This window comes from Vicugna pacos, chromosome 5 (assembly GCF_048564905.1).
Source record: "Vicugna pacos chromosome 5, VicPac4, whole genome shotgun sequence".
In the NCBI taxonomy this organism is placed as follows: Eukaryota; Metazoa; Chordata; class Mammalia; order Artiodactyla; family Camelidae; genus Vicugna; species Vicugna pacos.
This window is the reverse complement of record NC_132991.1, coordinates 89,159,071-89,186,349: the sequence shown is the minus strand read 5'-3', so window position 1 is coordinate 89,186,349 and position 27,279 is coordinate 89,159,071. Positions and strand designations below refer to the sequence as shown.

General features: G+C 42.8%; 1 protein-coding gene across 2 annotated transcripts in view; it reads right to left on the bottom strand.

Moving 5' to 3' along the window:
- The window catches only part of ARMC9 (armadillo repeat containing 9), a 141,641-nt gene that overhangs the window by 100,336 nt on the left and 14,026 nt on the right, over window positions 1-27,279 (bottom strand). For both annotated transcript variants that reach the window (XM_072961844.1, XM_031677865.2), the window contains exons 6-9: window positions 25,256-25,348; window positions 22,090-22,114; window positions 14,594-14,751; window positions 9,692-9,790 (exon numbers count right to left, since the gene is read on the bottom strand). In XM_072961844.1, coding sequence (XP_072817945.1) covers window positions 9,692-9,790; window positions 14,594-14,751; window positions 22,090-22,114; window positions 25,256-25,348 — 375 coding nt within the window. The remainder of the gene's footprint in view (window positions 1-9,691; window positions 9,791-14,593; window positions 14,752-22,089; window positions 22,115-25,255; window positions 25,349-27,279) is intronic.

Sequence of the window (27,279 nt, the reverse complement as noted above, 5' to 3'; positions counted from 1 at the left end):
AAAACCAACAGATCTGCAAAGTTTTTCATCCACCAGGATTCTCCAACCATAATCATATATGATTTAAAAATTAGCCCAAGCTCCAGTTAAGTAATACCTTCCTGATGCATTTCCCAAGCCACCCACCCTTGGCCTCTTGCTACTCCACTGCAAGGAGCACTCTATAAAAAGATGGGTGGGTTCGCCCTGACCAAATTCCCAGAGGAACTCAGAGCTGCCTAGTCAAAGGCATCACAAAGAACAAAAGCAATGAAGCCCAGTTTATTATCTTGATTTTCTTTTTTATTAAGATTTTATCTTTGAGTATAAAAATAACACATGCACTTTGTACCAAGTCAAACACTAGAGGTGTTTATAGAAAAAATTCACAATCCCCCTTCTACCCCACGCCCCTTTAATCCTGCCTATAGGCCAAATCATTGCCTACTTTGTGGGCATTCACACTGCCCCGTTTATTGTTTTCTTGTATTGTTTTTGCCACTATGGGCAACGCAGTATTAAGCATGTACTAAAACAGAGAAACCACCAAACGCTGTGAATGGCACGTCTTTGGACCGACTCAAATCAATTGTAAAAGACATTTTGAGAAAATAAGGGAAATGTGAGTAAGGACAGCACTGGTACTACACGGCACTGAGGAATTAGTGTTAATTTTATTTGGCACTGTGGTTATGTTTCCTTCTTGTTTTTAAAGCCCTTATCTGTAAGCGATGTACATAGAATTATTTACAGGTAAAGTGGTATGTTCGGAATCACTCTAAGAGAACTCCAGGAAAAACCAAGTAGAAGAGAAGAGAGGCAGTGGTCCTTGGTCCCCTCTGTCACCACAACCCTTGAATGAAACATTATCCATGCTTATCATATTGAGCTGTAATCATTTTGTAACCATTTCTGTGTCTTTTTCCTTCAGCAGACACTGAGTTCCACAGGAGCTGGAGAGAGATCCCCCATGAGTCCCCAGCACCTGGTATAGTGCCTGGGCACACAGAAGCACTCAATCAACATTTGCTGAATGAATGAATGCAAGCTGACTTCCAAAAGTGGGCACTCTAGAATCCTTGACTGATTTAATAAATAAATGTAATAAACTGGCCCTGTTCTCAATTGCTTCCCTTTGCAGTATTTACAGATCCCCAGACTCTTACCTCAGAGACAGCAAACTCCATTTTTACAAGGCTCATGACCATGTATTTTAAAAATATTTTTTAACCCTTGATTTTCTTTTAAGTAAAGGAACTACCTATTATTCCTGTTATTGGCTTACATAGCAAGGAGTTCAGAAAATAAGTTGGAGATGTCATCTAGATTACTCATCTAACACATTAAGGGGATCAAGAAGCCAGTAATGAGTCAAATAAGGACATGGCCATGTTAAAATGTTAGCATAATCCATACACAAATGAAAAAAATTAAATTAGTGATATTGGATAATTATTTCCACTAGTAAAATCCATTTATATATACCTCCCTTTTTTCATAGTTAAGAAAACGTTTTCTATCTTTTAAAACATCAGTTCTTTTTTGCTAAATTCAGTATCATTCTATTTGCCCTGTAAAGAAATTACTTGAAAAGCAGTAATAGCTGATCCTTTTATGAGAAGAGCAGGAATGTTAAACATAATTGAGACTTCATTACCGAATCAAGTTAAAAAGAAAAAAAAAGCTGGTGATGAGCTGTGGGAAGAATGAATGGCCCAGCGTGCTTTTAATGAGAGAGGAGGCTGTGGTATTTCATTCAGTAAGTACTTGCTGAATGCCTACTACCTGCCTCGTTTCTGCTGGGCACTGTTGATACTCTGTGAACAAAGCAAAAACCCTCTTCTCAGAGAGTTTGCAATCCAACGGGGAGAATCAACGGTCAGATAACTCTCTGTGCTGCAAGTGGGCGGCAATACTAGTACCAGCGGGCACAGATGCCAATGAGAGCACATGACAGGGATGCTAGAGCTAAGAAGTACTAAGCTTACGTCATGAAGTGGAAGTTGACCTTAACATTGACACTTGGGTATAAACTTGCACGTAGAATGGAGAACTCACAGCAGGCAGTAGCTACCTAACCATTAACGTGGAGGCGTTAATAAGAACACTTGAACACTAAGGAGGCTGCTCTGATCTGTGGACCAACCTTTACTTCAGACTATATTTCTAAAGGTCACTGCTACCACCAGTTTCTGGCACTGCTCTGTGTATGGGCAGGTGGACACGGTCTGGCCAAGGAAGAAAAGCCCCAGGAAGAAAAAGCTGGGAGAGGCTCCAAAACCATCAGTCAGTTGGAATAATTTTCCTCTCGAACTAACAGTGGATTTTGAGTATGAACGGATGAGCCCAGGGAGGATCCCCTTGTTAAGGAGCCCCTGACTGCAGCCCAGGTGGGTGCTGTGTGATGATTTGATGCTGGGCACTCAGGGAAAGGCCCCTAAGGCCCAGGGCACCAGAAGGAAGTGGTGGATGTGCGCGTGGACAGTGGTGGTTTCCCATCTGAGGAAGCATAGCCTGAACTTTCGGCAACCCCTTTAGGGTGCAGTTGGAGGACAGCGGAACAATGAATGTATTATCCCATCATTAGTCATTGAGCACACATGCGTACCAGGCTCCAGGCAAGGCTCCCTGGAACCCTTGGGCGTGGGAGAAATAAAATGCTCCCTAAGCCAAGTGAAAGAGCAGAATTGTGGTCCCATCACTTCTCAGCTACAGGTGAGAACTTGAGTCAGGCCCTCAGTGCTCATGGGGTGGGGGAGGAGTTTACCGGGGCCACATGAGCCTAGGACAGCTCTTGGTGACAACAGCAGGATGAGAGGCTTTGCTACCGATCCATGACATCAGGAAGTGTGTTAGAGCAACGGGTATGAGGTGTGACATGAGCAAAGTGACTGGAAGTTGGCTGGGGCAGACGAGGTTAAGCAGTCCTTTACTGCAGGGCTTCTCCAGGCGCTAGTGTGCTGCTGAGTGGCGTGAATCCCGGGATACAGCATGTCGCAAACCTCACATAAGTGGTTTGTTTGGGGACAGGGACATCCTGTGGGATGAGCTTTTAGACACGCACTTGGGAAAATGCTGCTCCACGTGACGGCCGCGGGTGTTTGAGGCCCCGGGAGGATCAGAAAGAAAGAGCTGCGACTCAGCACCAGCAGCGCCAGGGTGGCAGGAAGGCACGATGTGCGGTGCCGCAAACCTCCCCAGACCAGGGCAGACTCCCGGGCCCTGCTCACGCGGGCCGCACGCGGAACCAGGTGCGCATGCGCCGTGCCGGGGAGCAGGTGAACAGGGAAGGCGGGACCCCTTGGCAAGCGACCTCACGGGGAATGACCACCAGGAGAGGTTAAGTAACCACAGCGGGATTCGGAAGGAAATGCGTGCCAGCCACGGGACAGAGAGGCAACGGGAGCCGGAGGCCCAGAGGGGCATCCCCGCCAATGAAGCAGGGAGGCTGTGGGACCAACTCTGTAACACGAAGGGGGACTTGCACAACGAGGGTTGTGACTGCAGGAGGGGAAAACGGTGCGAATGCGATTTGGAAGTGGAGCTCAGTATGTGTGTGTGTGTTGGGGGGTGCCCCAATGTGCTGGCAAGTTCTACAGAAGCTTCCCAGGCAGGAGCCTCTCTGGCTCGCCAGGTCACTGAGGGCACCGCCTTGGCCGGGCTCCAGCACCCTGTAAGCTGCAGGCGTCTGAGAGCCTGGGGCTGGGCTGGGTGCACAGCAACGCGCACACCTGGGGGAATGCCGGGGGTTTGGGCACTGGGACTTCTTGGAGTTTCCGTGACCAGAGCCACGCCTGGAGAACAGATGAGCATCAGATCACGGAAGGCTGGGGACCTGACGCTGAGCACTTGGGACCAGAAGCAATGACAGGTATTAAGCAAGAGAGTAACATGATCAGATGTCCGTATGCACCCAAATGCTTCTTGAAACCTGAGGGTGTAAATGAATGAACAAGATACAACAAGAAAGGTCACTCCAGCTCCCATGTGAATGAGCCACCAGAAAGCTCAGAGCACTGAGACTGAGACCAGTTAGGAAATGTTGCCTTATACCAGGACACAAATAGGGAGAGCCTGAACAGACACAGAGCCACAAAGATGGGGCAGGAAGGAGGAAGCCCGTTCAGATCCCCACAGCTGCCAAAGCACAGGGCAAGGGAGAAAGAGCCTCGGGGGCCCCCTAGCGTTCCCTGGAGTGTCACTCATTGACCGAGAGAAATACAGGAGGGGAAGTCACCTGGCTGGAAGAAAAGATAAGCCCAGATTTGGACACAGAAAATGTGATGAGCCTGTCAGACACCTATGGAGAGAAGGCCAGCGAGTCTGGATTTGGAGGTCAGGGGAAAGGTCTGAGCTAATCGCATAGTCACCCTCTGCCAATCAATGTCCTACCGACTGGCTGAGATCGAATGTGTTCAATCCTCACCTCACCAGGGTCAGTTCAGGCACTGGTGTATGAGGTGCAGCAGGGAGAGGGAGCTAGGTGTGCAACCTGACACACAGAGCACTGGGCGCTGAAAGGCTGCCTCAAAATGCAGTGGCGAGGCAGGAAACGGGCAGCATCCTGCCAAGACAGAAGAGCACCTAAGGGAGAACGCGAGGGCTGAAGATGTTGAACTTCACCTGCAGAGCCACAGTCCACACAACAGGAAGCTTCAGGAAGCATCCTCCTTAGTGAAACAAGGTCAGAGCAAGGCCTGAGCAGCTGCACAGGCCGTCCCCCCAGAAGGGTCACCTCCACCGCCTCCATCATTACCTCCACCACCACAACCCCCAGTCCCCTACAGGTTTTTATTGCTAACAAAGATGATTGATTTTGGAAGTAGATGCTTCTAAGATTCACATGTCGTGGGCCTTTAAAATATTTAATGCAATCACACCTCAAAGTGTTATAACTTACATTTCCAATGGGGCCTACTTGGAGTTGCTGAAGAAAGGGAGGGTGAATTCCCAAATGAGCCATTTTCCCAATAAGAATGCATTTAAAAGGAAACTTTCCCATCCAGTAAATCCACAAATTCAGAGGTGCCACTGGGTGGGATGTGGGTCTCACCCAGGGGCTATGCTCAGATTTTTACCTTGAGTGTCTCTGCATTCATGCTTGCCCAGAGCAAACAAAGGGCTAAGACAGGGACTTACCACAGTGCTTTTAAATGCCATGTGCAGCATTAAGTTAAAAGAGACAGTTGCAGAAAGATGTGCGTAATAAAAATCTCAATTACACGTGCTTTTTAAAGGTCTAGAGGATACATACGAAACACAGTCAACAGTGTCACCTATGGAGGAAGGTGAGATGGGGTGAGTGTGGGGGAGGGAAGGGGTTTATGTTTTGCTCCATTTACTGCGAATTGTTATACATTTTCGAGCTAACACATACTCGTGTATTCCTTGTGTGACCTGAGAATACAAACAACTCTCCCTCTTGTGCCCTGAGGAAGAAGTTTCTCCTCTTACTACTTGTCACGAGATTCCTGATAATATAAAATCAGGTTCATCTCCTATCCCAGCAAATGACAGGCCCATGGTTTGGAATCTGATTGGGTAAGGACCAAACCTGGGGTCAGGGTGGCGACAGACAGTCAAGCTGGAAGAGGCCACCTGGCAGAGCTATCCTCTCAAAAATGTAATCCGTCATTCTCAATCCTGGAGACCCAGAGCTGAGGCCCAGCTGTGACAATGTAGCAGACTTTTGGACACAGTCACCTGGGCGGGAATGAGGCAGGGTGGAAACACACTTCTTCCACTCATGGTGCTTCCTCTGCGGGGCCTCCACCGGCATAATCGTCAGACACAGCCCCCAGAGAGGGGGACTTCCTGGATTTGCACTGCCCTGTACCCCTCTTCCTCCAGGCAGTGAGGCTCCCAGAGAGCACAGGCCCGCTTGCTCGCCCTGCTGCCTGGAGGTGCAGGTTGTGGGGGTGGGGGGGCTTGGCCACGCAGCTGTCCATGACTGGGTGAGCACATTTCTTTAATTCAAGAGGGTTCAAGAGTAGGTGACCCACCTGCTTACAAAAAAACCAAAATCCATGTTCTCCAATATACGTGTTGTGAGAATCAATGCCAGTGTCTTCAGCTCATTTTTCCTTCATTCTATTGCCCTATTTTTCAGTTGGTTCAGAACTTGGGAAGGAAGGGTGCTATTTACTTCTGAGCCCTTCTGAACTTTTAGCAGTGAACAAGGTTGCAGTGGGCCAGATTTGAAGACCAGAATCAAATGCACTAAACTTGACAGGCACCAGCCGCTCCCTGATGGACCCCGGCCAGGCTCCTTTACAGAGAACAGTGAATTGAAACACTCAAGGCCAAGGGGCAGCTGGCCAGGGAGCAGGCTGGAAAGAAGGCTGGTCTGTGCCCACCTATTCATCTTGAAATCGATGGCACTCTGTTTGGACCTAGAGTAAACGATATTCCCTTAAAAAAGTAAAAGAGTAATCTTCTCCTTTCGGTCCTAGATACTATCAGTTTAGTCCCCTGAAGTCTTATCTAAATTGTATCCTAATTTCCTCTTCATACGTTATAAATCTGTTATCATAAATTGATGCTAGGCATGCCAAGTTAACTACAATATTCTTTTATACTTTTATAATGACCCCTTATCCACAATAAAAGATTGTTTGCAGCCTTTATTGCCTGTTACTAAGTCAATGACTCAGTAGAAAAAAAAATGGTTACAAGTTAAGGTAAACAGAGCTCATCCTGTCTCCCGTGGTTTCTGAGGCTTAGAATCTGTACCTTAATGTCACCATAACAGGGAAGGATGGCAGGACCAGTCTCCTGACAAATGAAGACAAAATATCAGATATGCTGTGCCCCGTTCCCTTTTCTCCTGCTCCTTATTAACATAATATCAGTTTTAAATATGCTGGTTTCATGACTCTGCCAATAGAAAGGGTTCTTGTATATGTGAAACAGGATGGGATTTTATAAACAAACCTGGAAAACACTAAGTGTTTACCGAATTATGAATTAATACATAAGTGGAAGAGAGAGAAGAAAGAAGGGGTCTAGACACAGATCCTGCAATGCTAATTACTGCTAGAAAGTCTTCATTTTTGGTAAATACTCTGATTCTTAACATCATCCTTAAGCTGATAACCTTCAGCTAGGCATATTCTGGACACAGAAGGTCGACTCAGCCAGTCCTCAGGGATATGGCTTGAAGCCCCTCATCCCGAAGGCCCACGAGGGAGATACTTTCCCGAAACTTGGATGTCTGTATGTGCTTTACTGACATTAAAAAAATGGCCAGCTCCCTAAGATTCTGCGTGCTAACACCACCGGGGCCACATCCTAAAGCATGGACTCTGCAGGTCCTGTCCTCCAGGGTCCACAGGTCCGACACAGTGACAGCCCCTCGGTACTTCCACGTGCACCTCTAGGACATGGCCAAGGACGCTGGCTCTTCACCACATTACTGCATCCTTCTTACCAAGATCCACGAGAAGAACTATCCTCAGGACTTAGCACCAGAATAACACTGTGAAGCGTTGTTTTTGACCTTGCAATCTTCTAAAAAAATGTTCTTAGACTTATTAAATTATAAGAGTAATACACCTAACTTGGGAAAATTCCATGGTCTAAAGGGCACACGAGGAACACCTTGAAATGGTCTATTGTGGGATGTGTGATGGGCTGGAGGGGGCTCACTGTACTGCTGTGCTTCCTAGAACGCACATGTAGCACAAATGTTTTAGATGCAGTGAATATCACCTTCCTTTCCTTCATAAATAAATTATGTAAACGCTTTTTGCACAGGCTGCGGAGAGCCAGGTGCCAAATCTGTGCCTCCCTCCCTAGCTGTACAGCAACTTTGAACCTGTATTTTTTATACCAGCCTTAGCCATTAATTACCTTTATTTTTCCTACCCTCATTTTCCTTTAACCACAATTTCTTTGTCCCTCCAGCATTGCTGAGATATAACAGACATGGAACATTGTGTAAGTTTAAGGCATACAATGTGATAAATTGATAGATGTATCTATTGTGAAATGATTATTGCAAGAAGGTCAGTAAACACATCTGTCATCTCACATGGCTACCTTTTTTGTTTTGTGGTGAGAACATTTAAGATCTGTGCTCTTAGCAACCTTCAAGAATACAATACACTATTGTTAACTACTGTACATTAGATTAGATCCCCAGAACTTATTCATCTTTTTTATTGCATTATTTAATTATTTTATTTTGGCAGTGGGGGTGGTAATTAGGTTTGTTTATTTTTAGAGGAGGTACTGGGGATTGAACCCAGGACTTCGTGCATGCTAAGCATGTGCCGTGCCACAGGAACTTACTCACCTTAAAACCAAATGATTGTACCCTTTGACCAACATTTCATTTCTCTCACCCTCTGGCAACCATCAATCTACTTTCAGTTTCTATGAATTCTAATCAAAATTTCTTTCTCTTTATTTTCTATTTTTGTGTTTCTCATATTTGTATTTTCTTGTATTATAATAATAAACTGCTTCATACCTACTTGAGTATGAGGAGGTTGTTTTAATACTAAAAAAGGCCTCTGGTTATGAAGGCCTTAGTATTCATGTGCAGACACATAATGAAAAGTCGGGGTCCTGACCCTGGAGGCTGCCTAAGGATCCCCTGGGGCTTCCTTCCTAATTCAGAGCATCAGGCTCCACCCACTCAGCCTGGGGAGGGGGCCCCAGCAGGTTGGTATGCACTCCCGGACAAGGGTTCAAGGACTCTGAAAACTTCCTCGGGAGACACTGGTGTACTCACAGCCCCAAGCAAGAACCCAACTCAACTCCACACGCCTCCAGCTGAGCTTCTAGGAAGGACGCAACATCACCTATGTAATATTTTGGCCTGTCATGCGAACCTGACTCCAACCACAAAAGGAACAGTGCTCTACTTTTAAAGGAGAGGAAGGAGTATATTCCTCTAAAATGTCAGTGTCATGAGAGTCAAAGGAAGACTGGGGGAATGTTCGAGATGAATGGAGGCTAAAGAGACACAACGAATCAACACACTCCTAGGGTGCGGCTGCTGTAAAGGGTGTTAACAGCCCGGCAGACAAAACTGGAAAATGCACCGCAGGTCAATTAGGTAAGAATAGTGCATCAATATTAAGTTTACTGAAGTTGATAATCTACGGTTATGTAAGAGAACATTCCTATTAAGAAATGCACACTGCATTCAAGTAGGGAGGGGAAGAGAACCATAATATATGTAATTTATTCTCAGATGGTTCAGAAAACATATTGTGTGTGTGTGTGTGGAGAGAAAGTAAACGGGTAAAATGCCAGCAGCTAGTGAATGAAGGGTAGACAAGTGTCCTTTCCGCTACCTTTGCAACTTTCTGTAAGTCTGTAATTATTCTAAGTATAAAGTTAAAAAAGATTAAACGAAAGCCCCTACCTTAGGCTGTGCAACTCCAATGTGACAGTTATTTTTTAAAAAGCGGAAAGTTTCCTTCGATTCCTGCTGACTTGCCGCTGTGACCAGGCCCTGGACCCTCAAGCAGCTCCACTGGGCAGAGAAGAGGGCGCCTCCCTCCCCACCCCACCCCCCAGGAGGCCGCCTTCCAGCTGCTCAACATTGAAAAAGAGCTTTCTTTTCCTTCTGAGAAGGCACAGACCTCCTAGGCCGGCTGAAACACAGACCCTGGAATGTGTTATTTTCTCCTGCTCTCTCACTTTTTAATGTTACGGGACTTTTCAGTCTGGGGAGCAGACCAGGGGCGCAGAGCCTCACCGTGCCAGGCCTCGTGAAGTCCACGCTGTGCGCCAGGCTCTGCCGCATCTGGTTACTGAAGAGGCGGACACAGACGCTCTGGAGGTACTCCGGGGTGATCTGCACAGAGGACAGAGGACAGCTGGTGAAAGGCGCGAACCGCCCCCTCCCCAGCCACATGCGGCGCCCTGGCAGGCGTTGGAGCTGCCCCTCAGCAGTCTCTCTGTGGGCACAGGGATGCGACTCTGCTTTAACATCGGAGCTCCAGGGAGCTAAAGCACCAAGCGCTATAGCAAAAAAACTGCTAACCTACTACAGCTATGATCATGGGATAGCAGACTTTAAGTTATAGAATTCCACCTGATGTACTCCCACTGTCATGTAAGATAAACTGATTTTAAAGCTTTTGTTGTTGTTACTTCAAGCAATACAGTCATTGGGTGGCTATAATGTGGGGGAAAGAATGCTGGGCTTAAGATCTGAAGGCCTGGGCTCAAGGAGTGGACCCCTGAGAAGGCCAGCAGCTCTGCCTCCTGCCTTCCCGACCTGTCAGATGAAATGAATGACGTTCACCGCTCCGGGTCACAAGGAGGGGTAAACGAGGTCAAGGAAAAGCCTCGCACATGGCTGATGGCTCAGTAAAGGCCTATGGGAAGAGTGATGGAGACATTTTATAAACCATCAAGAGCTTGACAGCTGGAGGCTGGATCACTGTTGCATCAACACTACTATATCACAGCATTTTTCTGTGGCATCTCTCATGCCTCTCTCCACAACTCCTATAAATCAGGACTAACGTACAACATCTAAGGTGGTAATCTCTGAAATTTTTTCTTTTCATCTTACATCTTTTCTTTTTATAAAAGTAATGCATGCACATGTAAAACATATGAACGCCATAACCTCTCCCCAGTCCCACCCTGCCCCCACAAACCAATCCCTGGAGGTAACTACTCAACAGGTTTACATCCTTCCAGTCTTTTCTATGCTTGATGGTTAGAGGGAACCTCCTTTTCGACAGCCTCGTGATTCCACGTGGTGAACTTCCACGTGGTAACGTCACTGGCCTCTCCTCCTGCTCCTCACTCAGTCCTCACCGCAGGAGGAAGATAACTGATTGGTGAGTCAGAAAGAGTGGGAATGCTGGCTAGACCCTCTTCTCTCCCTCTGGTGCTCCTGCCTACCCCACTGGAAGCTTCTGATCTGCTCAGCCACATGGAAGGCTCTATCCCCCTGTGGCAGACGTCTCTGGTCACTCCAAGGCACTCAACTGTAAGTGACTCGAAGAAGGGCCTTATCTCTCAAGGCTGCATCTTCTACATTACCCTGAGTCCATGTCCTCTGAATTCCTATAGTATCAAAACGTAAACATTCCTTTTTCATCCTGTATGTTTAACCTTCCCTTTTATAACTGTTCCTTCCCTAGCTAAAAACATGTCCAAATATATTTCATATTAAACAAATGTCTTCCCCTTTCTCCTCCCTAGGTCCTCACCCATCAACCCCCTACCACTACAATGTTCCTCCTTCACAGCCAAGGTCCTTGCAAGAGCAGCCAACATTTGCGGGCTTACCTTCCTACACGCCACACTCGAGCTCTCAGGTGCACCTGCACCGCCCCAAGGAAACTCACCGCCAATGACCTTCTAAATGTCAAAAACATTGGACACCTTTCAGTTCTAGACTTCTAGAGTTTTCTGTGAGGCTTTGGATCCAACCCTTGCACTTGAAACTGTTTCCTCCTTTGACTTCTAGAACTGCTACCACAACCATCTCTTTAACAAGGAAATTTGTTCCGTCACTTTCTTGCTTGAAACAGGTGAATGAGGAAAGGATATGAATAAACAGTTGACTAAAAGACAAAATATCAATGGCCAACAAACATGAAAACATATTCAGCCTCACACATAAGTAAAGGAATGTAAATTGAAACATTCAGAATACCAAGTTTTACTCACCAAACTGGCAAAGATATCAAAGTATAATCATGTCTATCTAGTCTTGGCAAGTGTGTGGAGAGACACTGATACACTACTGGGGGTGGGGGTGGGTAGACACTGTTGAAATCTTTGGAGAAATAATTTGGCAACATCTATCAAAATTTGAATGCCCATAACCTTTGACTTAGCAATTATACTCTTAGGATCTCATCTTACCTATATTCAAAGGTATACACTATATATAAGGATGCTCATTGCAACAGTTTTTGTTATAGCAAACCAAAAATCTGAATGTTCATCATCAGAGATCGGATGGATTATGGTTCAGTCTTACAATGGAATAATGTACAAGCAACAAAAAGACTGAGGTAGGTGTCTGGCTGTGTGGAAAGATCTCCAAGATATAGTGAAAGTGAAAGAGCAAATTTGAGAAGAGCAATGGGTCGCATGAGCCCACGGAAGTATGTGTATATTACATGCACATGCACACACATGTCCACACACGCATATGCACAGAAGTGTTCTGAAATAATACACAAGAAACCTTAGTCTCAAATATCAATAAGGAAGTGAGACTAAGGAATTGTGTGTGGAAGGGGCCTTTTCCTTCTTACTACATACTCCTCTGAATTATTTCAATTTTTTACTAGGAGCATGTATTTCTTTTACATTAAAAATAAGAGAGTTAAGAGTCCAGTCCTTGCCCCTCCCCTCCATCTCACCGAACTTGACCCTGGAGGCCCCGCCCACCCCACCTGGTGGTCTGTGGGCCTCTGTGCACAACTCCAGCAGTGACAGCTTGAGTGCCCATCTCTGGTCAGCATGCCACATCTGGTGTCACATCGACCCTGGCCGTTGGAGGCACACCAGGATGATGGTAGTTATATTTGAATAGGAGAGAAGGCAAAAGGAAAACGTATGCTTTTCTTTTTATTTTTCTCTGTACTGTTTCGAGTTTTCTAACTATGTACATGTCTTCTTTTTCTTCCTTTTTGTCAACAGTAGCTATATAAGCCACTTTTGGTTTGTTTCTGGTAATTTTTTGTACTAAAGAAAAGTCAGTATGTGCTATTTTCGAAACTAAAAAAAACCTCTAACACTAAAAGTCCAGTTTTCAAGATACACATTTCAAAAGCTGCTCACTGACTGCAGGATAAAGCACGAATTCCTAAGCAGGGTCTACAGATCTCCCCACTATCTTCCCCGATCCACTCCATCAGTCTTCTTTCAACACATGCCATCCCTCCAGCTTCGGCCATTTCCAGACACACGAAGCAACTCTGAGCAGTTGTGTGAATGTTTGTGCTTTCACACAGCAAAGAGGTTTCAGCACAGGATATTAAAACATATGGAAAAGCTATTGGAAAAACAATGCATGGACGTAGCTCTGGCCTCAAATTCTGGGGGACTCCCAGGGAACTGCACACCCACTCCTTCCAATTGTTTACTCAGATGTCCACATATATAGGTGAAAACCTGGAAACAACCTTAATGTCCAACAATGGGGACCCACCTGAGACTAAAATAAAGTATGGCATTGCCATGTGATGGGAAACTCTGCTGCTACTGGAGCTGGGGTATGGTAGGAGAATATTTAATGACTTTAAGAACACATGATTTAGGGGGGAAGGTATAGCTGTAGTGGTAGGGCGCATGCTTAGCATGCACAGGGTCCTGGGTTCAATCACCAGTACCTCCCCTACGAATAAATAATTAAGTAAACCTAATTACTTCCCCCCTAAAAAAAGAACATACAATTTAGTGTTAAGGAAAAAAGCAGATTAGAAAACTGCATGAACTGAGTCCATTTTTGTGAAACATGTGTATCTAAGTATTGAAAAAAGTCTGGAATGGTAACAAATGTTATTACTAAGTGACAGAATTTAGGTAATTTTATTTTTGCATAGTTCTAGATTTTTGAAACTTCCTATTATGTAGTAAGTTGCTGAAACAATTTAAATACACAAGCTTAACTGGTATAAAACTGAGTAAAGCTTAACACACACACGAGTACAAGTAAAACTGGGAAATCAGAATAAAAGCAACGGATTATATCAATACCAATATCCTGGTTGAGATATTGTACTATAGTTTTGCAAGACGTTACCACCGGTGGAAAATGGGCAAAGTATACAAGGACTCTCTCTGCATTACTTCTTAAAATTACATGTGAACCTATAATTACTCCCATTAAAAAAAAAACTATATTTCCACAAAGAGATTTTATTATACTTTCTAATTTTTTATTGAGTAAAACACCAGAGGCATTCCCATTAAAGTCAGGAATAAGACAAAGATGCCAATGATCACATTATTCAACACTGTCCCGGTGGGAAGGGTATGGTTCAGTGGTAGAGCATGTGCTTAGCATGAACAAGGTCCTGGGTTCAATCCCCAGTGCCTCCATTAAAGAAACAAACAAACAAACCTAATCATCCCCACAAAAAAACAAAAAACAAAAACAGTGCCCCAGAGTCTTAGCCAAAATGTTAAGAAAAAAAAAAAAGAAAGTTATGATATATAATGAGAAAAGCAAAACAAAAATATCATTATTTGAAAATGATTTGACTGCCAATCTAGAATATAAGAGAATCAATCAAAATAACCTATCAGGTTAATAGAGTTGAGAAAGGCAGCTGCATACAAAAGCAATATATAAAAATCTATAGCTGTCTTATATATATATCAACAGGGTACATATCCCCCTCGTTTTTACACCACTACACACTACTTTTTTCTGTTGCAAATTTATTCTTTGCTAACATTAAGAATAAGGTAGAGCGATAAAGACATGGTAGATAACGTGTTAGGGAAGTAGATGAAATGCTGCAGCAGCATGATAAACAGCATGCATGTGGCTCTGTGAAGTAGGGGCAGGTGTCACTGGCTGGGGGCAGCCAGGAATCACATATCAACACGGTCCATGCCCATGACGCACCTTTATCTCAGAGAAGACATGTGAACAATGCGGGATCTTCCTTACCATCTTGCCACTGACTGTGGCCTCCAGAGAATCCACCAGCTCGGCTGTGACTCCAATGAGATTGTGGTAGTCCGCCTGGATCTTATTGTACCGTTTCAGGTATGTCATTGACCTTCGCTCAGCTTCTACCAGCTGCTGGTGGAGCTGCTGCAACATTTCTAGGAAGACAATTTATACTTACATTAAAACAAAACAAGAACAACAATTTAAAAACCCTTACAAAATTAAAAAATAATTATATTCTTCTCAAGGGAATACCACACCCATTGCTAGAATATTTTACTATAACAATGAACTTGACACTACGTATTTGTGTTTAATACTACTTCTGTTTCACACCACATTTAATTACAAAGTGCTTTGTAATCACTGATCTTTTATTTCTTATCCCTTGTGGTTCAACTGAATCATCACTGATTTTCCTAAAAAATCTATTTCCTTGACTGAACCCCACACACCTTTTAGTTCTTCTATATAAAAGAAACAAACTCAGCATTTCTTTCTATCATCAGCTCACAAAATGGTTGAACCAAACCTGTGTCTTTTTCTCTGTTAGTGCCCCATGAAGTTGCCTGGGGGATACTTCTAACCACTTTTTAAGTAAAGGTTAGGGCTGCTTGCCTGATGCTGAGAAAACTAGAATCCAGGATTAGGGAAGATCTTAGGTGCTCATCCTGCCAGTTCCATAAGGCACAAGCCACCTCAATGGGCCTTAGAAGTCTTGGAAGGTTCTCGGGTTCTCTTCTTGGACTCTCCCCCACCCTATCTTCACCTCCGTGCCCCATGGGCAGCACCTGATGGCCAAGCCTTCCTGGGTGCAGTTGGAATATGTGAATTTTCATCGGCGTCACACTCCTTGGCCCTACCCTACATTCTCCCTTTCCTGGAAGACTGTGTTTTAGATGGAGGGACGAGTTGCTGCCCCTAAACGCAAGTTAACTCACTATTGTCCCAATGCGGGCACTGTATAACATCTAAACTCTTCATTTTAGAATATTTCATGTGTATAGAGACTTTAAAATTATAAAGACCAAATATGGTCATTGTTTTATAATAACTAAAGTATAATTGACAAAAATATTGAATCACTATGTTGTACACGTGAAACTAATAAAATACTGTAAATCAACTATACTTCAGCTTAAAAAAATTATAAAGACCGAGGTTCAAATTCCTACACTACCAATTTCTTGCTGGGTAACCTGGGTCAAGGTACTTAATTTCTCTGCTTCTCATTTCTTAACCTATAAAATGGGGGAAATAATGATCTTGAAGGGTTACTCTGAGGATTAAATCAACAGACATACTCAAAGTGCCGAGCACAAAGCTGGCCCGTAGCAGCTGCCTGTTCACGGCAGCTATTGTTATTATTCCCTTTCATGGAAAGGGGTCAAAGATTTTCTAAACGTATTTCTATGCAAGTAGATAACTTGAAAAAGTGACAGATAGGTTACATCCGAAAGCAGTGGTATGCAAACTCTGACATCTATCAGAACCACCCAAAAATAGAGATAATCAAGCCTCACCTCAGAGAATCTGATTTTGTGGATGCTGGGAAGGGGCTGACTATCTACACCATCAACAAACTCCCCAAATGGCTCTGACACAGCCCACAAGTTTGAGAACCACTGTCCTAAATTATCATTTCTTCCTAATCTGTGTCCTAAACAGCTATGAGGATCACCCACATTCAAACTGTATTTCAAGAACTTTCATGTCTCACCATTGTTGATGTGTAAAAGTGAAATATTTTAACCATTAAAACCTAAAATATCTCAAAATAATCAAGTGTTATTACTATTTAACACCCATGAAATCTCAGTATTGAGAGGTAACTAAAAAGTCACCTGGCAAAAATTTACATCCATTACTTGAACATCTGGAGAACATTCCTGGAAATCCTTTATCAATCTTCTAATACGATATGGGGAAGGAGTCATTACCTTCTTCCTACACTAAGTATTACTTAAGCTTTTTCATACATACAAAACTCAATATTACATAAACAAGAACTTCCAAGGATGAAAATTACACAGATAATACACAGTCCCATGTTATGGTAATAAATACTGGAAAGTGTCTGTGTGAACTTTCTCAACAGGTACCAAGTGGCAGGTGAATGAAATACCAAAACCCATTAGGTGGGTCAACTGCCTTTCCAAATCATCAGTGTTGATGTCACCAAAGTGGTCCCTCTTGAAAGGAGCCTGCGCACACGTACAAAAAACATCCTTCCCCTCAGAAACTCATTGCACAATTAACTAACTGCAAGGGACTATTTGTGAAACTTTTGCCTTGGGAACCCAGAATTCATGTTTATGACAATTTCAAAGTATGGTAGTATACCTGAGGGAAAGGAGGCCTAACTGCCAACAGTCTACAGGAAAGAGTAAAGTAGGCAACTGGGCTGAAACGTTCATAACCATTTCAGATACACCATTTAGCGAAAAACAGCCTGCTATCCAGAGATGTCACCTTGCAGACACCTTAACTGGCTACAAACAGGATGTGACCATTACTGTAAGCTATTGGGGTTACAGCTCAATACATCAACTTTATTTCTTAGCATTAAACAGAACTTTGACTCCTTTTTCCTTGTTAAAAGTTTTATGAGACAAGGACAACTAAGCCAAGATGCCTTGCCACGCAAGATCTCAACTTTCAATGGAGATGTCTTATTCCATGTTATTTTAGTGAAACTGTCATAGTCATGCCAGCGAAGTGTATTGAGACTCTTCATATTTCAAAGCCACTGACATAATTTGTGCAAAAGTCCAAAGAACTGCATCCCAGGTTTTAAACAAAAGATACATACAACTAAAAGAATGCCAGTTAAGGTCACAGAAAGTTTTCCTATAATTCCACCATGAAATGAAACAATAACAAAAGTGATGGAGATCTTCCCTACAGTCAAGCAGGCAAGCTTTCTCTTGTTAACATTTCTACTTCATCTAGATACATTGCTTTTTTTTTTTTTAAGAGCAGATGAGATTTAATTTTAGAGACCCCTTGGCTGCTCAAGATGATACATTTTAAAATATGGAATTTTTTTCTAACCTAATATAAAAAACTAAAATCAATCACTCTATTCTTACAATACCATAGACTCTTTTTAATTTGTATTCAGATATATATTGGCTGTTTGCTATTTTGCTAGCCAACAAATACTGAATGAAGAAAGTTAAGACTTGTAACTTGGAATATAGGTCATCATTTTCAAAAATACTATTTACAGCTCTGGACTCTAGAAAAATAATCAGTTTTATTTATGGTTTCCTTTGCTGTGCAGAAGCTTATAAGTTTCATTAGATCCCATTTGTTTATTCTTGCTTTTATTTCTTCTAGGAGAAAATTTTTGAAATGTCAGATAATGTTTTGCCTATGTTTTCCTCTAGGAGGTTTATTGTATCTTGTCTTATGTTTAAGTCTTTGATCCATTTTGAGTTGATTTTTGTGTATGGTGTAAGGGAGTGTTCTAGCTTCATTGTTTTACATGCTGCTGTCCAGTTTTCCCAACACCATTTGCTGAAGAGACTGTCTTTATTCCATTGTATATTCTTGCCTCCTTTGTCGAAGATGAGTTGACCAAACGTTTGTGGGTTCATTTCTGGGCTCCCTATTCTGTTCCATTGGTCTATATGTCTGTTTTTGTACCAATACCATGCTGTCTTGATGACTGTAGCTCTATAGTATTGTCTGAAGTCTGGGAGAGTTATTCCTCCAGCCTCTTTCTTTCTCTTCAGTAATGCTTTGGCAATTCTAGCTCTCTGATGGTTCCATATAAATTTTATTATGATTTGTTCTACTTCTGTGAAATATGTCCTGGGTAATTTGATAGGGATTGAGTTAAATCTGTAGATTGCCTTGGGCAGTGTGGCTATTTTAACAATATTGATTCTTCCAATCCAAGAGCGTGGGATATCTTTCCATTTTTTTAAGTCTTCTTTAATTTCATTCATCAATGGTTTATAGTTTTCTGTGTATAATTCTTTCACCTCCTTGGTTAGATTTATTCCCAGATATTTTATTACTTTTGGTGCTATTTTAAAGGGGTGGTATATTTATACAATGGAATACTACTCAGCCATAAAAACCGACAACATAACGCCATTTGCAGCAACATGGATGCTCCTGGAGAATGTCATTCTAAGTGAAGTAAGCCAGAAAGAGAAAGAATAATACCATATGAGATCGCTCATATGTGGAATCTAAAAAACAAAAACAAAAACAAACAAACAAAAACAAAGCATAAATACAGGACAGAAATAGACTCACAGACAGAGAATACAGACTTGTGGTTGCCAGGGAGGTGGAGGGTGGGAAGGGATAGACTGGGATTTCAAAATTGTAGAATAGATAAACAAGATTATACTGTGTAGCACAGGGAAATATACACAAAATATTATGGTAGCTCACAGAGAAAAAAATGTGACAATGAGTGTGTATATGTCCATGTATGACTGAAAAATTGTGCTGAACACTGGAATTTGACACAACATTGTAAAATGATTATAAATCAATAAAAATGTTAAAAAATAAATAAAATAAAAATACTTAAAAAAAAAAGAAAAAGAATCAGGTGCCCATTTTCTGAAGGGGCCAAATCAATTAATACCAGAAATGCTAAAAGATATTATTTCTATATCCTTTTTAGAAGGCTAGGTGAAAATAACAATTCAATATGCTATAATGCCAATCTAAGTTTTTATTCTAAACACCATTTTTAATATAATTTCTTTTAAGAGACTTTTCCACTCCAAGCACTCACTTTTCTTGCCTTCTTCAAAAGTTTATGGAGGGTGGGTGAGGCGAGTATAGCTCATTGGTAAAGCACGTGCTTAGTACCCATAAGGTCCTGGGTTCGATTCCCAGTACTCTCATTAAAAAAAAAAAGAAAAGCTTATGGAAATCTCATTTCTCTATTTATGAAAGCTGCCCCTTCCTATTAAGACACATAATGATATTACCCAATCATTCAGATTAAGAAACAACACCTGGCTCTGAAATTAAATTAAATTGGAGGCTTGTCTGTGCCTTGTGGTCATCATGGCCTTAGCTAAGGGAGGAAGGGACAAACTGATGACAACGAGCTATCGTGACACCATGCCTGGGCCCAAGCCTCTGTTCCAAGTGCCCTGTGGTGCTAATCTCAGATCTCCACGGCAATACTACATTTGGGGGTTTATTCCGCCACAGACACACACTGTGCCTGCCAGACTCAATTCCACAGACATTCAGCTTGGCTATCTCAGAAAACTCATTAAAATCGAACCCAAAGAAAGCTTGAAAACCTTGGTCTCCTTGCTGAAATACCAAATGAAGGAGCTGTAGGAAAATACAGACTCTTCTATTTGCACTCCCCTCCTTGTTTATTTTGCCTGCAAAATTGGGCCACTTACCAGAGAGAGAACTAGTTCCCAGAAAAAAGCTATCCTCAAAAACTGCAGGGTATGCTAGGGTGACAGGAGCTGGCAAAAACTCAAGAATCTAGAATTCTCTCACCACTTTCCCACCCCCAATGCTTAGGAGTCCAAAGGTCAAATCAGAACAAGGACTAAACAGATTTAGTCAAGAATTAAGGCAGTTCTCTGGGACCCAAAGGATGCAGGTGGGGTGGTGGTTTTAAAATATGACTGCGAAGGCTTTGACACTCCTTCCCGTAGAGAGGTGGAACGTAACAACTCTCCTTCCTGCGAATGTGGGCTGCCCGTAGGAGCTCACATCTCACGAGGAGAATGCAGCAGAAATGACACTGAGGTATTTCAGAGGCTGGGTTAGAGAAGGTGACACAGCTTCCACCAGTTCCCTCTGGGGACACTGACCCTGGGTGGGAACCCAGCCACCAGGCCCCGAGGAAGCCAGGCCACACGGAGAGTCTGGCACAGGTGTTCCAGCCCAGGGCCTCTGCCGAGAGCCCCGCCAACAGCCGGCCTCAGCCAGCAGACTTGTGCACGAGGGTGAGGAAGCCTGGCAGAGGGCTCTACCCGGTTCCGTCTACACCTGGGAGCCACCCAAGGGAGGGCTGCCCAACTGAGCCCACAACTCCCAAATGATAAGAAGAAGAAATGGACATTGTTGTTTTATGCCACTAAGTCTGAGGTGGTTTGCTAGGCAGCAAGGGAAACAGAAATAGTGAGGCGAGGGAGTGTTTCCAGGAGTTTCAGGGCAAGGCCCAAGTGACCAGCCCAACTGAAGAACTGTGGCGAGGGAACTGGCCCAGGCCCCCAGCCCAGGCCCGGAGCTGCACTAACCCAGGGGAAGCGGGCCTGAGTCGCTACAGAGACACCCGGGAGGCCTGGTCCTCGGGTGGAACCATGCTGGGGGCAGAGCCACCTCGGGGAGCTCACGGCTGTGGCCTGTGACCCTCTGAGTGTTCCACGTTGACCCCAAGAGGCCAAAAATATACCCTGCTACCCCACCGTGTTCAGGCGTGGACCCAGGGACTGATTCCTGAGACCTGCGGCTCCTCCATGAAGGGCCCCTCCGAGCTACAGGAGGGGCGGCCCAGGACCAGCAGCATGTCTCAAGCTGCCGGGCTGGAGACACCAAGGCTACAAAGGGCGACAGCAAACATGCAGACTCTTTCATCTGAAGCTACTGAGGCCCTCGTGGGTATCAAATCTGAAGCACTGCTCATCTGTCAGCTCCCCGGAAAGCAAAGAGCTAAATAATTCATTTATGCTTCTTTTCTTTAGAAAACTTCAACTCTCTAAAAGGAAACAGAAAAACAATGGCAGGAAGTTTTGAAATCCTCTCTACCGTGATTCTGCTGTGAGAAGGGCAATCGTGCTATTTTATGTAGTAAAACTCCACCTGCTGGGAATTGAGGATTTTGCCCTTAACACCTAGCAAAGACGTGTAGCGCATCACACACCCTTTTCCAACATAATAATTTAAGTAGTTTTCATAATGTTGCATCAAAGACAAAACTCTGGCAAAGAACCCCAACCATGGCCACCAGTTTCATGTTATCTAAAGTTTTTCTCACCTTTCTGAAGAACTAACAGTTCTTGGTAAAAATTACTAATGGTAGAAAGCCATCATTTTATGCTAAAAACTGAAGACTGGATTCCTCCTTTGAATGTGAAAACTGGAAATGCTTTAATTCTTAAATGGGTAGTCCATATGGCTACCGGGATAAGACCCTGTTAGACTAGTTCAAGGAAAAGTGGGAGAGACCAAAGTAACTCACTCCCCATCCACGCTGCACTGTGTCTTCTCACTGTGCTGGGCGGCTCCCTCCCTCGGGCATACTGCTTGGATTCCCTGTGCTTCTCTGCGTCTTAGTTACCCCACATGCAAAACGAAGCTCACAATACCAGCCTCCCTGAAAAGTGGGCCTCCAGGAATGGCGATAAAAATGACTGCAAGGCACTTCATAAATATTTAGACTGTTAAAGCCCGCGTTTGCCAAGTCTGTGGAATTCTCTCCATCTCATTGCTTAGAACTTGAGGTAGCAAAGCTGCTACTAAGAAATTTAATCTGGATGATTTACCTTTGTTGCTGTGTCCATTCTCCTTCTGAGATGGAAAGAAGTTCAGGAAAACAGGCTTTCAGGAGACAGAGCTCAGAGCACCGCACGTTGTGTCGGTCAATCTGAGAAAGAGCCTCTGAGGTAGAAAAGAGAAACCTCAGGACAGGGAAGGGAGCTTCTTAGTGTTGCTATAAGCAGCTAAGACAGCTACTGACTTCTCAGCCCTTGAATGACTCCCTCCTCTCTCCTAAATTACTGCTCTGTGCGGCCAACAACCCCCTAACTGGTCTCCTTACCCTTCAAAAAGCTCCCTCGCAGCAACCAAAATGTTTGACTAGAAATGCAAATCTGAATTCATACCCTTTAACTCTGTAATTTCAATGCTGAAGCTTTAGCCTGAGGAAATGTGGACCGGGATGAAACCAGCACAGCGCAGCAGCGAAGACGGCAGACCTGGAGCCAGCCTGCCTGGGTGTGCGTCTCAGCTCCTACACGTCTGGTCGCATGACTGAAAGCAAAGTATTTCCCTGTTTTATTTAGATTTTCTTAAATTTTTTTTTTGGTAACAGCTTTATTGAGCTATAATTCACATGTTTTGTAATTCACCCACTGAAAGTATACATTTCAGTGGTTTTCAGTACATTCACAGAGTTGTGTAACCATCACTACAATCAGCTGCAGAACATTTTCATCGCCCAAGAAAAGAAACCCTTTGCCCCTCAGCAGTCACCCCCACTTCTACCACCCTCCCCAGCCCTAGGCAACACTAATCTACTATCTTGAGAGACTTCCCTCTTCTGGATCTTTCACACAAATGGAATCATACAATACGCAGCCTTTGGAGTCCGGCTTCCTTCATTTAGCATAATGTTTTCAAGATTCAACCATCTTGTAGCACAGATCAGTAACTCGTTCACTTTTATTGCCAAATAATATTCCATTGTATGGCTATACCACGTATTGTTTATCCACTCATCAGCTGATGGACATTTGCGTTGTTTGCCCTTTTTGGCTATTCTGAATAATGCTGCTGTGAACATTCACATACGAGACGTTGTGTAGACATATGAGTATGCAGCTAGGAGTGGGATTGCTGGGTCATGTGTATTCTATGTATAATTCTATGTATAAACTTTTGAGGAAATAACCTATTTTTGAAGAATATTTAATGATATGAAGAAATGCTCTATTTGATAAAAATACTTTAAAATACATACACCTGCAAGTATCTATCTTTGTTTACTGTAAACGTTACATACTTTGGGATGTATGTACACATACAAATGTATTGCTGTGCTCTCCAGATTTTCTAGAAGGAATATGATCAATTTTATAATCAGGAAATTTAAGTGATTTTTTAAAAAAAAATGCAAACATGACCACATTATTCTGCTCCTTAAAAAGCTTTAGGGCTCGTCAGTACTTACCTCACAGGAATCTTTATGCCCTGGGCCCTGCCTAGTCTCCGACTTTCTCTCTCTCAATCCTTCTGCTCTAGCAGTACTGTAATTCTTTGTAGTTTCCCAAACATACTGGCTCAGTGTTTTTGCACGAGCTGGACCTCCCATTCCTCATTCTGTCTGCCTCCAGACACCCATTTTCCCGTTCAAAACTCCAACTTGGATAAGACAACTATGTCTTGGCCTTTTCTCTTTTAATAGATTTTTTATTTTTTAATATTTTTTTTATTGAGTTGGCCTTTTCTTTGTATCCCTAATTCCTAGCACAATATTCAACCTAATATATGTGTTGAACTGAGCTCCAAATATTTCCACATAACAAAAGAAAGGAATACTGTTTATAGTTACAGGCTATATTTCAGTGTATCTGTTTCAAAGCATGTTGAACAAGATAAAAGATGACAAGCATTTGCAAACTATAATACTAACAGCTAACGGTTATCAAGCACTCTGTGTCAGACTATTTTAAGCAAGTAAATTTTTTATGTATTAACTCAATCCTCATATCTTTCCTATGAGGTGGGTGTTATTATTAACATAACTAATATGATCTACAATGTAAGTAATTTCTTCTAGAATTCTTATGTACTGGTACCCATTACCTTTAAGGAGAAATATTTTTTATAAGAACATTAAAATAATCATAAGCCAGGTTGGAAAAGTCCTAGTTTCACTGAAATCTGTCATTTTATATGGAACTCTAAGAAGGAAAAGAATTGGATATGCAAACATAATGGTACGTGGCCAGAGGGACGTATCTGAACAAAATCTTAAGGATATAAAAACAGAGAGGAGAGCTAGCTGTATTCTGTCAGACTGGGGACAGTCTCAAGGCGAGGCAAAGGAGCTGCATATAGGCAACAGGGAACCCCTGAGGCTTAGGAACCTGACACAGGAGTGTCACAAAATCCCAGGGACTAAAAGGCTCAGTGAGGAAGAGTCCTGTGCTTCAGAGTTAGAAAGGAAGCAGAAAGTGTTATGCAGCAAAGTGCATAAATTTTTTATTAAATGAAACAAAACAAACATCTACTTTACAATTCAAAATGCTATATTCTTGTTACGAAATAACTTTTGATACGTTCTTGTTCAGAATGAAAGGAGACCAGCATCCCTAAAGACTAACAAGCTTTGGGAAATCAGCCTCCCACAGGCGGGGTGATCCATTCCATCTTCCTTGGACAGGCTCCACTTACACCTGTGGCCTGATTAGTGTCCCCTTTTTACTTTCAAAAGTGCCCCTACTTAAACTGGATTGTGATGATGGCTGCACAACTCGACGCATTTGCTAAAAATCATTGAATAATACACTTACATTGAGTAAATCTTATGGTGTATAAACTGTATCTCAATAAAGTTGTTTTTTAAAAGTCCCAATTTGAATGACAAGTTATATATATGACTTGATCCATATGCCATGGCCTCAAGGCCTTAAAAGTGACCGACATCTGTGAAGGGACAATTCTTCCAAAGAGTTCTTTTCCAAGACAGACATTTTTTCCCCTACTAAGACAGCTTTAAGGCCAGTGATGTGAAAATAAGACCCTAGCCAAGTCTCAGAGACCCAATGCCATAGAAGCCAACCACTTACAGGCCTTGACACATGCTCCCATTAAAGCTTCATCCACCTCTAAGCACGAAAACAACGCTACCATCACTTAGCCCGATTTGAGTCCATCTAAGCCAGCGTGCGACATCATATGTGGTCCCTACTTGCTTCAAAAGGATACATATAATGTTAAAAGCTTTGGCGTGCTACTGGCTTTAAAGATTAAAGCCAGAAACTTTTCCAACTTCAGCTTTAATTCTGGAATCCAAGAATCCTGAGGAGGGAAAAAAAGACAATTAGAACATTAAATGCCAACAACATCGTCAAGTTGTGGCCTTTAGGGTAAAAGAACTCTGCCACAGTTACTGAAATCAGAAGCAAGATGTCTTGCCAAAGGTGTGATGCTATAAAAAAAAAAAAAAAAAAAAAAAACAGGTTTTAGGACATTTGACCAATTCATTTATAGAAGATTCAAGAGCCCACAGGAGGAGGAGAGAATTGAGTACTTTCATAAACAGGGAAAAAATAACCCTGCCTGTGATTTGAACATTTCATGTGTTTTAAACACAAGCATGACAAGTAACCTTATTAGGTTGAATACCAGAATAACTGAGTACAGTTCAGTCATACGTGGCACTGGCAGGCATACAATTATCACTGAGTTCCTAAAAGTCTCCAAAAGAAAGGGACTTATTTCCATAAACCTCATCTGGATAAAGAAAACAGAAAGAAGTTGTTATCTACCTCAAATATGCCATCTGGTCAAGAATTATGATATACTTTTAGTTTGGTCTGGCCCTTAAAAATAGTTTATTTACCTCAAATCATGCTCATTGATAAGGAAAAAACAATGATTTAAACAGTAAAAGAGTGTCACAAGCAATGATCTCTCTCAGGACAATTCTCCTTATAGTCTTCAAACAAAAATATCTACCACCCAAACCAAGAAGTTCCCCTAAAAAGGAAGCTATAGCACTAAAAGTTCATGTCCACTTACCTCTCAGATCCTGCCCCATCTCCATCATACCTGCCCATCCGCCCCCACTTCTCTACGGCTCCAGTCCTCACCCACACCTCCACCCCATCAGCCTATCCAGGGCATTATTTGACTTTTTGGGAAAAATACTGCCAGATAAGCAGAGAAGTCTCCCATTTTTAAAAGATTTTGTAATTCCCTGACACAACATGATAAGTTTATTTATAATGTGTCTGTTACTGGTTGAACTGTGTTTCCTAAAAAGATATGTCGAAGTCCTAATCGCCTTGGAATCTGAGGTCACTAGGAATGGGGGTGTTGTGGTTGTGATCAGTTAAGATGAGGCTGGATTAAAGTAAACTCTTAATCCCATATGACTCGTGTCCTTATAAGAAGGATATTTAGAGACAGACGCAAAGAGAAGACGGTCATGTAAAGACAGGGCAGAGATCTGGAATTAAGCAGCCACAAGCCAAGGGACACCTGAGGCTGGAAGAGGCAAAGAAGGCTCCTCCCCTAGAGGCTTCGTAGGGAGCAGGGCCCTACAGACACCCTGATGTCTGACCTCTGGCCTCCCACACTGTGAGACGATAAACCTTTGTTGTTTTAAACCGCCCAGTCTGTGATCCTTTGTTACGGCAGCTGCGGGAAACTAACACACTGTGCTCCAGCTAAAGGCTCTCTCTGCTCAACCAGACAGAAAACAACCTCTGCTAAGTACCACTAGGTTGGCCAACATAAACCAAGACTTAAAAACAAAACAACCTAAAATATTTGCATGTCCCTAGGCACACGATCGTGAGATTATACAATCTTAAAGGCCAGAGGAAAAAAGGTAGATCAGCTACAAAGGAACAGTAAGTAGACTGATGGCCAACTTCAAAGCAGCAATGATGGGAGGTAGGAGACGAGATAACAACACCTTACGTCCCAAAAGAAAATAATCGTAAACCTAGTGCTCCAAACTGTTTCTGAGAAAGCAACCGATGTTTTCACACAGACAAGAACTAAAAGAAGAGATCCTCAGCTAAAGGAGATTTAAAAGGAACGTACTTAAGGTAGAGGAGAAAATGATCACAGATGGAAGGCCCTCAACGCTGGCAAAATGGAATAGGAGGCAGAAATACTGGCAAATCTAAGAGTGAACCTATATATGTAGAGTGCATAAAATAACAAAACTTTCTAATTCATGGGGTTGAAATATATAATCAAAATATTTGACAATAATA